The sequence below is a fragment of the Amphiprion ocellaris genome, chromosome 13 (assembly GCF_022539595.1).
Source record: "Amphiprion ocellaris isolate individual 3 ecotype Okinawa chromosome 13, ASM2253959v1, whole genome shotgun sequence".
Lineage (NCBI taxonomy): Eukaryota > Metazoa > Chordata > Actinopteri > Pomacentridae > Amphiprion > Amphiprion ocellaris.
This window is the reverse complement of record NC_072778.1, coordinates 18,263,209-18,274,138: the sequence shown is the minus strand read 5'-3', so window position 1 is coordinate 18,274,138 and position 10,930 is coordinate 18,263,209. Positions and strand designations below refer to the sequence as shown.

The 10,930-nt window shown below is 41.3% G+C and overlaps 1 protein-coding gene across 2 annotated transcripts; it reads left to right on the top strand.

Annotated features, from left to right (window-relative positions):
* The first annotated feature begins 1,284 nt into the window (after nt 1–1,284).
* wfs1b (Wolfram syndrome 1b (wolframin)) lies at nt 1,285–10,698 on the top strand. 2 transcript variants are annotated; one of them, XM_035958444.2, is made up of 10 exons: nt 1,285–1,444; nt 2,539–2,940; nt 4,656–4,729; nt 4,884–5,028; nt 5,193–5,366; nt 5,447–5,527; nt 5,727–5,887; nt 7,239–7,475; nt 7,641–7,759; nt 8,179–10,698. In XM_035958444.2, the coding sequence occupies exons 2-10, from the start codon at nt 2,547–2,549 to the stop codon at nt 9,725–9,727; spliced, it is 2,934 nt and encodes a 977-aa protein (XP_035814337.2). In that variant the 5' UTR covers nt 1,285–1,444; nt 2,539–2,546; the 3' UTR covers nt 9,728–10,698. The 2 variants fall into 2 exon arrangements, with proteins under 2 accessions (XP_035814337.2, XP_023148613.2); XM_023292845.3 differs by having other exon boundaries at nt 4,653–4,729.
* Nucleotides 10,699–10,930: the final 232 nt, after the last annotated feature.

Genomic DNA, 10,930 nt, shown 5'->3' with positions numbered 1-10,930 from the left:
ACAGATTGCCTAATATAGATTGAAAGTGTGCATGCAAAAGACCAAAACCAGTATAAGGGTCCTGCTTATCCTCTTAGCTGAACTGCGTTAATCTACTAATCGAGAACTCTTTACATAACTGCTTCAATGCAGCTGCAGTTAAGCAATTACTGCCCTAATTTCCTTCTTTTCCCACAGTGTGGTATCTACTCTCATTCCCAGACTGAACTTTAATCTCACTGCTTCCCCTGAGTCCTGTTGCCTTTAAAGTCCTCTAATTGTCTGGTCTCCTTCCTTTTTTCGCAGGTGACCCTCTTCTGAATGTTTTCTGAACTTTATTGTTGGTCTGCATGTTTCCAGAAAAAACACACTGAGCATAATTACAAACCCTGCTTTGGTCTAAATCAACATGTTGTTTTCACTGAACAATCCTCCAATATTAGAACTAAATCCTAGATTTTGTTGAAGGCTATCACAGTTTGCATCGGTTGTTTTACAGAATAAACAACTAACTTGTCTGTGCCAATGTGTAGAGTTTGGACTCTGTGATTACAACAGTCGTTAGAAAAACTGCTGAAGCTTTAACTAAATCCGATTGTATAGTATTTAGGTCTAAGCATCTTATACTACTTGTAATTCTGACACTTGTCACTTAGTGGTAATTCTTGCATACTCTCACGCTCAGTATGACCTTAAAATGCTGCCTTTTCCCTCCAAACCTCACCTACCAAAATACTGTTCCATTTTTATTCCGTTTTTCATGACAGTAAAAATACATAACAATGGACATAATGCACAATTAAAGTTTATATATGGAAATAAAAATCAAAGACAATTAAAATAATTAGAGTAGACTGGCAGGTTTATTTTTATTTGTTGCAAAAAGCATATTTTTTGTAATTTTAAATAAATACTGACAGGAAACATTCTATAGACAAGCCACGTTTGAACAAAAACATGTTCTGTACTGCCATCTCCTGGTACAAATAATATCACGTTTGTACAAGAAGGTATATGAAATTGAATAATAAATAATAATAAAACAGGCAAAATTTAAATCACGGAAACTTATTTCACGACTAAGCCCATTTAAATTGCTGCTAGAAGCTAAATGAAGAGAAATTTTACTTGTTTTATAATTCAGAAACTATTGTGGTCGATCGACTCTTGATTATTGTTCACTCGGAGAAAGTATTTAAACTTCCGGCCTGTGCAGCCAATCACTTCGCGTTGTACAAACTGACGTCATCAACCTTGTCCAATCACATTGAAAATGGGCGTGGACGTGAAGCTGAGAGTGTCCTGTACGTTGTGTGTTTGGAGTTTGACCACAGAGGACAGGCAGATCTTACAGAAGGCAACGGGGCGAAATGACTTGGGACATTAAATAACGAGGAACCTGAGATATATTAAACCGCTTTTTCACTTGGAGGACCTGAAATAAGCCGGTGTGTTTGCGGGGAAGGTGAGCGGACAACAGAAACGACATTTTTAATGTGAATCCTTGTTAGCATTAGCTACAAAAGCACCGGGTATTGCTGCTAGCACTACCTGCCACATCTGCCACTGTTAGCTAAACGTTAGCTGCATAAAGATTGCAGCGCCACATAAACATAATAATGTAATTGTGGAAAGGGGTTGTGGGAAACTGGGATCACCAGAAGGTTATTTGCAAGCCTAGTCTTTCGGATGAATTGGTGTCATTGGAGCCCAGTCTGCTGACCAACAGGGGGTTCCCTAAATTGCAACAGGACACTTGGTTTCCAGTCAGTGGGTTGCATGGATGTCACCTTCTCAATATAGCTGCACATGGCTTACTTTATCATTCTAAAAATAGACTGTAGACCACGCTATACGTTTGCTGTCACAGAAAACAAAAGCTTTTACACAGCTGAACCAAACTAGATGCAAGCACAACATGAAGGGATATTTAGCCTAAATCAAAATAAGGAACTGGACTATCTAGTACAGTGCAGGTCGAAGATAGACTCAAACATGTTGTTGTGAAATTGATGAGGATGGAAATCTGCATGGGTCTTGTTGCCACATGGTTGGTTTCACAATTTTTGCAAAGCTTAGTCTTTCGTTTTTCTAACAGATGTGGCTGTTGACCACACAGACTAAAAACACAGTTGAAACTCCCCAGTCTGCATGATGTTTGAATGAAATTGCACAAACATTCGGCACCTATCTGTTTGGTACTGGTGCACAGAATACCCTGATACTATAGACTGTACTTATTCCACCAATCTATAGAAAACTCAGGAACCTCAATTACTGGATTGTGCACTACAGTTTTGTTAGATAGTAATAGCTGATTAACGAGTGGTATGTTCAAATGAAAAGAGAACCCGCTCTTTCAAGCCACCTGTTACTCTGCAACAGGTGTTGTCTACTTAGATCCCTCCTTGTTAGCTTTATTTTTCGAACATGCACCTCCTACTATGCACTGGTGCCATGCTATGGTGTAAACTTTTAGCATTATTGTCTTGGTATTTAAAAAAAAACATAAACAATCAGTGGGATTGTAACTTATTTGACAGATTTTTTTGAATGTAGTTTCAGCCATGGAACCTTCACCGACCGGAAACTCATCCAACCTAAAATTCAACCCTTCCTCTCCCACCACCCGGAGGCCAGACCCTTCCTCTCTCAGCTCATCTGCTGCTGCAACTACATCGACCTCAGAAAGGCCTAAGCCTAAACTCACCATGCTGACACCTCCAACCACACCCTCATCTTCTCCCTCCACTGCCTCGCCTCAGACTTCTCCAGGTCTTTTGTCCCGGTCCTCCTCGCTTTTCACACCTACAGCCTCACCTCTGCGCCAGCCCATCAGGAGCCTTTCTCACGTGGGCAGATCTCAGCTCAATGCAGCATCTACAGAGAATCCCCCAAATGGATCCTCAGCCGCTGGAGCTGCTGCTACAGCTCCACAACCTCCTCGGACGCCTGAACCAGGTGAGAATTAAACTCTGGTCTTTGTTCTTGCAGTTGCAAAAGAGAAGCTTTGCTTCGCTGTTTTGCTTTGCACTTCTTCAACAATCAGCGCAGCCAGCACTCCCACTTTACTGTGTGTACAGCAGTGCCTCCATGACAACTGTGGACTTTTACCACGACATGTAAAGCGGCCTCTCCCACTTTGCTGACCTGGGGAGAAAATCCTGTCTCACCCCTATTTTTTTCATAGGTTAACAAACCAAATCCAGCATGTAAAGTTGATGTGTGGGATGAAATCTTAGCTGCACTGGAAATAAAACATTTGAGTTTGTTAAATGATTTTGCAATGATATCATGTTGTGTAAATATGGAGCGTTACTGGAAAGTGTGAAATCTAACACTTCAGTCATTAAACTAGGACAGCAATTTTCCATTAGCGCTAAACAAGTCCTCTGGAAAAAAACACACACGATTCTTCATGTCTATCTGTCTAAAACTAGTAATAATATCAATTTGTATAATGTAGCCAATGAAAATAAAAAAATAGGAGACAGATTGCATCACCGTGTCAGTGTGTGTGCTGCATCAGGAAATCTTGCAGCTGTTGTTGACTGTGCTAAACAAACAGTTATTTTAGGGCTCAGGCGCAGGGTTAAAGTATGAGCAGCGTACCGGGAGCATTGACGGGCATCTGATATAAGTTGTCAGATCCCATCGCCTTTCCTTTAGCCTCCTGAGACAGGCAGGCGCTGACAGTCTCCCATCTCACTCACCAGTATCACTTGCAGCATGTGGGCGTTGTGAATCTTGGGAAAGGGTTTCCACGCTTGTTGCCAAGTCACATCTTTTTCCTGTCATTTGTTTTAAATGCAATAAATGTGATGCCTTACTTTACGGAAAGTAGACACACATTTTCACTCCTCTGGAGAAGTGGGATTTGAGAACAGTAGGACGTATCAGCTAAAAGAAGACGATAATGAAACTAAGAGGGTTCAGAGGTCGAGTGTTATCAAGACCTCAGCTATTTCTGGAAAGATCTGACTCATTCTCGTGCTCTAGAATCTCTCATGTGTCTTTGACTGACACATTGAACTGGTTTTTACATGCCTATTTATGCTTTTCTGGAACATGTCTGCAGAGTTTTGTTTTTTTTTCTTTTAAACTAAGTACAATTTAAAGGAGTTGTTACTTATTCAATATGAAGAAAACTGAATATATTGTATAGTTGGAATCCATACTTATTTTTAATACACAGGTAGCTCAAGTGTTTCTGTTAGATAAATAAAAATATTTTTTGTCTGGTTAGAGTTGATTTTATTCTAAAATGACTTGTCTAATATTTTCAGGCCTTGTAAATGAAATCTTTTTGTCACTGTAGAGTGTAAAATCTCACTCATCTCATGCCAAGTGCATCAGAAAGACATCACATTTAAGTTTCTGTATGTGTGTGGGAACATCTTTACCAAGACAAAGAAAAACACAGCAATTCCCCAGACTAAAGATGTGCACTTACTGTAATATTTTAGCTTTTGTATTAGTGCCATGGCTAAAATAGAAATATGTACAAGTAGAAATATGTCTCTTACATTTATCATCATAAGCAGCTGCACATTTTTCACAAGTGGGATTTTGTGGGACTGTCTTCAATACAGTGTCACTAATATAATGTGTACTCAGTTGTACAGACCTATAAAAACTTCTGCACAGTGTTTGTAAACTGTTTTCTGTTTCAGAAGAGCCAGAGGAAGAGGTCAGTCTGGAGGATTTGGAGGAAAAAGCAAAGTCAGGTGATGCGAAGGCGCAGACGAAGGTCAGTGGCAATTAACATGTTGCAAATACTGTTGACTTTAATGGCCATATGGTGGATGATAATTGTTATCTTAGAGTGACATATTGAAGGGAAGGTCACTGCGTCACAGCAGTGCTTGTGTTGCAAGTCTAAGAGTGTGTGTGTGTTTGTCCAGATGGGCCGTTACTTCCTGGCACTGGCAGAAGAAAGCGATGAGGAACTGAACAACTGCACAGCGGTCACTTGGCTGATCCAGGCTGCAAAACAGGGCCGCAAGGATGCAGTCAGACTGCTTCAGCAGTGCTTAGCCTCCAGAAAAGGTACCACAATGTCCCACTGCCACCCTCAATCTACAGCTATCAGTGAAGTATCATTGGTATGATGTTACAAATTACATTAGGATTAGATTAATGGTAACACTTGATTGTTGAAATAGTTTGAGCCGACTTATCAGTCACCACATTTCCCTTTTTGTGTTTGTCAGGCATCACTTTGGAGAATTTTGAGGAGGTGAAGAAGTTGTGTACAGAAACACGTTTTGAGAGAGGAGTCAGGAAGGCAGCTTTGCTCATGTACTGGAAGCTGAACCCGGAGAGGAAGAAGGCGGTGGCAGTTTCTGAGATGCTGGAAAACGTTGAACATGTCCACGCAGAGCCTGGTACGAGAGCGAAAATACTGCGTTTCCACATTTCCTAATTCATACATCTTTATCATCTTTATTTTATCCTCCATCTATAGGCAAACCAGTTTCCCCTGGTCCACTTAACAGCTCTGCTAAGAAACAGAGGCGAGTCCTGGAGACGATGGTCACCAGTGAGGGTATGTGTGGTCTCAAACATGGCTGATAATTGGATTAGTCATGCACAATTAGTAATTTCTTCCCCTGAGGTCATGCCCAAACTGGCTCAGAGGAGAATAACTATTGTTGTTATATTATGTAATTATTTTTATTCTGTAAAAATAATGAAATCATACCAACAGTAAGATCAAAGCAAATTCCTTCTGTGCTTCTTTGCAGCCAGTTCCCACGTGGATCTTGATGACTTTGTTGAGATGACTAAGAAGTACGCTCAGGGTATCGCACCGTCTCCAGTCATGGCTGCTGCAGGAGGCGATGATGACGACGACGACGACGACGTAGTAGTGAAGAATCCAGATGAACTGCCCCTGCACCAAAAGGTGACAAACCATGGCTGATCTGTGGAGAACAGGAACAGATATACAAAACTTTATTCTGCCATTATATTTATACTCTAACCCTTTGTCCTTCGTTTATTCTATTCTGACTGACCTTCTGTGTAGTCTTTTGACTTCTTTCCCACCTCTATCACCTTTTCCAGCTTTCCTTGTTTCTAGTAGGTCACAAGCTGTGTCAATAGAGAGCGTAGCTTCGCATTTTTCTTCTTCATTTTTCATCTAAATTTGTTCAAGTAAAAACATTTAATAGCTCGTTTCTGAATGTGCATTTGACACAGATGCACCTGAACCGTGACAGTGGGCCAGCAGTGAATCCCCTGCTAAAATGTGTCCACAGTTGGTTGTAATCTTAATCATTAAACAGGTGGTGTCAGTCATTCCAGATCATGCAGTTTGTGTGTTGTTTTTTATCAACCTGCAAATAATTTTCAGTCACTAAGCTGATTTGTTATAATGAAGCCGTTTACGGTATTGGATTGAGTATTTTTTGTGTCAACAGATGCTGATATGGTTTTGTCAGTATTTTGATTTTATTAATTGCGCTCCAAAACCATTAAAAAAAAGATGTAGAGTGCTTCTGTTTATTTTGCAAAACTGTGACAATTCATGAGTTATTTGATTAGTCACTTCTTTGAAAATTAACCTGTGATTTTAGCAAAATCCCCCCAAAAATCACTGTAAATATTTGCCCATTTTCTTAATCTTCTATGATTAAAAACTACTTCTAATGCTATCTTTGGTTTAGGACTGTTGGTTGAACAGATTAAGTGATTTGAATACACCAATTTGGGTGTTTGTAATGGGCCTTTTTTTGACTATTCTTGGACATTTTGTGAACCAAACAATGTATTAACTAATCAAGGCAACAGCAGATAGTTTAATCAAGTCGTTAGTTTTGATTGTTCGGTCACAATTAAGATTTTCTGCTCTTTCAAAGGGATTCATGTAGAATCAGTTCAAATAACTGGATCTGCAGCTGGTATTGCTGTCTTCATCATCACATAGTCTGATGTTTATTTTATCAGTTCAGATGTTTTTTTTAAAATGGCTGAAAACATCCCAAAGCTGAAAGTAACATATTAGTTATCTGCAAAAAAAATACACTTTCTCATGGTAGTTGATGATTTTCTGACTGACTGATCCTTTCTTCGCATTTAGCCAGAACTTTGAGTCTGTCATGTTTGATAAATATGGTCTGTGGTCCCATCGATTGTCTTGTAGAGACGGTGCTTCAGGAACGCTGCCAGAGAAAGTCTGTATATAATTTGTATAATCAGGTTTGGGTTTGTCAGTGTGTTGATTCTGTCCTCCTCCTTTCTCGCGGTTCTGTCAGCTGCTGAAGTTTCCTCTGTACGCCCTGCTGGAGATAAAAGAGCATCTCATTGACTGGGCGTCACGAGCTGGCATGCAGTGGCTCAGCGCCCTGATTCCCACCCACCACGTTAACGCACTCATCTTCTTCTTCATCATCTCCAACCTCACCATCGAGTTCTTCATCTTCCTGATCCCGCTGCTGGTTTTCTACCTCTCCTTCTTCTCCATGGTGATCTGCACACTGCGAGTGTTTCAGGTCGGTGATGAGTTCAATTGTTTTCTGACTTTGCATTCTTGATTTTTAGCAATATTTAGAATGTGCAAGTGTAAATGAAAGCTCTTAAATTTGCTTTAGAATTTGGAAAATAGATTTGTGAATCTGACAGTACACAGAAATTAACTTGTTTTTCTTTTTCTACAGAATTCTAAGGCGTGGGAAAACTTCCGGGCTCTGACAGACCTGCTCGCTCACTTTGAACCTGGTATTGACCTGGAGCAGGCTGAGACCAACTTTGGATGGACCCATTTGGAGCCTTATCTGTGAGTCCGTCTCAGTTTGCCTTCATTACATATTCACTCATTTTCTTAGCTTCCACTTTTACAGTTTACACTCTTTTCTGTGTACGTTTAAAGCTGGGTTTGGTTCAGGTTTTACTAAATTGGTTTCGGCTATTATTGTCACATAGATACAGTCATGGGGTTTTTGCTTAGTTTAGGTTGATTTTAAAAACGATTTAATTTTATTACAATCGAGATGCAAAGAATAATTTTTTTTCATTTTAACTTATTTAACATGAAAATTGACCAAATATGGTCATTCAAAAAGGTCAAAGAGGTGTATTGGTGAATTATTATTTTCAAAAGAAGCAGTTAAACCAAAAATAGTAAATTCAATCAAGTTGAGAAATGCGTATATACCATGAAAGTAACTAAGTACATCCTGTGTCTTATTTCTGCAGGTATTTCCTGCTCTCTGTGGTTTTTGTGGTTTTCTCCTTCCCTGTTGCTGATAAATCCTGGATTCCCTGCTCTGAGCTGGCAGCCGTCGCTCTCTTCTTCACCATCACTGCCTTCCTCAGCCTTCATGCCTCCGCTCAGCTCTTCGCTCGTAAAGCCCTCCTCACAGAAGTCCTCTCTGGGGCGTGCTCCCTCACTCACTTCCTGCCAGACTCTCTCTGGATCCTCAGGGTCTTTGGGATGACCTTCATCACTGTGCCTCTTGGAGATATCGTGGTATTAAACCTGGGGATGCCATGTCTGCTGTATGGACACCTTTTCTATCTCCTCTTCCGTATGGCCCAGCTGAGAGGCTTTAAGGGCACCTACCTGTGCCTGGTACCCTACTTGGTTTGCTTCACCTGGTGTGAGCTGTGCCTGGTGTTCCTCAATAACGCCTCTGCAATTGGACTCATCCGCACCTGTGTGGGCTACTTCCTCTTCCTGTTTGCCCTTCCAATACTCTCACTGGGCCTGGCTGCGATGCTCATCATCCAGTTAGCGCAGTGGTTTCTCACTTTGGAGCTGACCAAGATGGTGGTCACGCTGACTATTTGCTTTGTGCCAGTAGTGCTGAGGCTGTGGACCCGCTTCAGCCTCAACCCCATCGTGGTTTTTCGCTCTTTGTCGGGGAGCAGCATCGTCAAGCTCATCCTGGTGTGGCTCAGTGCCGTGGTGCTCTTTTGCTGGATGTACGTCTACAGATCTGAAGGCATGAAGGTGTATAACTCCACCCTGACGTGGCCTGAGTACAGCAACCTCTGCGGCCCTCTGGCCTGGAAAGAGTACAACATGGCCCAAACCCAGATTCTCTGCTCTCACCTCGAAGGACACCGTGTCACCTGGACAGGACGCTTCAAGTACGTTCGTGTGACGGACATTGAGAATGGACCGCAGTCGGTTATCAACCTGCTGCCTGTGGTTGTGGGGAACTGGATGCGGTGCCTGTATGGTGAGCCGTATCCTCTGTGTGATGAGGTGAAGAACGCCACAGCTGAGCCTCAGCCTCTGCCTGCTCCAGCTCCTCCTCCAGTGGATCCCCTCTGTAAACTTAAAAAACTGGCCAAGCACGAATGCCACATCAAACGGTTCGACCGGTACAAATTTGAAGTCACGCTGGGGATGCCGCTGGAAAGGAAGACCAAGAACGGGACAATCGTGGAGGACGAAGACGCGACTAAGGACATAGTTCTGCGGGCGAGCAATGAGTTCAAGTCTGTGCTGTTACACTTAAGCACCGGCAGCCTGGTGGAGTTCAGCACCATACTGGAGGGACGTTTAGGCTCCAAATGGCCCGTGTTCGAACTGAAAGCAATCCACTGCATGTCGTGCATGGATGCCCGCCTTCCCAGCCGCAGGCAGTACAAGATCGAGCATGACTGGAGGCGCACAGCTCAGAACGCCCTCCAGTTTGGTTTTGACTTCTTCTTTAACCCTTTCCTGACCGCTCAGCTAGAGCAACACTCTGAGACAGAGACTGAAACAGAGACTGTGACACAGGAGGAAGGATAGAGGGAAAGAAATGTGGCAAACACCTCTGGGAGAGACAAGATGTGTGATTGTGATAATACTATGTTCAGCCTAAGAACACTGATAATTGTGCAAAACTGCATTTAAGAGATTTGCAATATTGCTAAGTTACTTACTGTCAGAAGAGTGGACAGATCCTCAGACATTGTGTGTTTGCAGTCTTATAGCTTTTGAGCCAAAATATGTGAGTGTATATATGATTGAAATAAACCTAATTTTCAAATGGGAGAAGCACAAACTAATCAGGTTTTCAGGCAATTTATTTTAACACTACATTAAGAAACACGTGACGTAAACCTCCTCAGCTGTACCTGGTTGTGCGGTTGTTATAAACATTTCATCTACTGTAAGCTGCTTGCTTGCTCACCATAGTGAGCCCCATAATGAAGTCATTTTGATTTGTTTACTGTACAAACACTATGTCTGCTGCACACAAAAGTTTCTGTATGTTGGTCAATGTCATGTCATATTTTGTGGCCAAAATCATCAGTATTGACATTTTACAGTGTGCCTGTTGAACTGTGCTGTCATTGTGTAGCCTACAATTATTGAAGAAAACGTTGCATTTTTACACTAAGGTTGTAATTCTTATCACAACTCATAAAGGCTTCCTGTCAACCATTAATCATTTAACATTTTACACATGTCCAGTAAATCATGTCCGAGCTGGTTGTGTTACTTTCAAGTGCCTTGTAAAGAAATTGTCTGAGTTAAGAAATAATTTGGGAGGGAATAGACTAAATCATGTCTTTTTAAGCCCAGCTACATCAGAGCTTTTATTTATTACAGAATAGGTTAACCAAGTTTAACTCTTCTTTCTCCTTCCTTGTTTGTCTCTGTCTCTGCTGTGCAGGGATTTAATATATTGAACATTTGCAGTTCCCGAGTGATGCTGTGTTTTAGGATGTCACGTCTGTTTTCTATATTGTGACCTATAAATTTGATGAAATGTTTGCTTCTTGCCATTTCGATTTCTGTTTTTATTGCTAGCTTTAAATATAAAGTCTGAAGCACACTTTTAGTCCTGCGTATGTAAGCAATAGATATTATTGTTCTAGGTTGTGTGGAAGGCATTTTGACGTGTCTCACTCATAAATGAACAGATGTCAATCAATCAATCAATCAATCAATCAATCAATCAATCAATCAATCAATCAAAGTTTATTTCTATAGCCCTTTACAACA

Bases quoted from the DNA above. Each gene is read 5' to 3' on its own strand.
- wfs1b (XM_023292845.3), top strand. From the start codon at position 2,547: ATGGAACCTTCACCGACCGGAAACTCATCCAACCTAAAATTCAACCCT. The intron at 4,730-4,883 runs GTCAGTGGCAAT...GTGTTTGTCCAG, and splicing joins ATGCGAAGGCGCAGACGAAG to ATGGGCCGTTACTTCCTGGC. The intron at 7,760-8,178 runs GTGAGTCCGTCT...TTATTTCTGCAG, and splicing joins ACCCATTTGGAGCCTTATCT to GTATTTCCTGCTCTCTGTGG.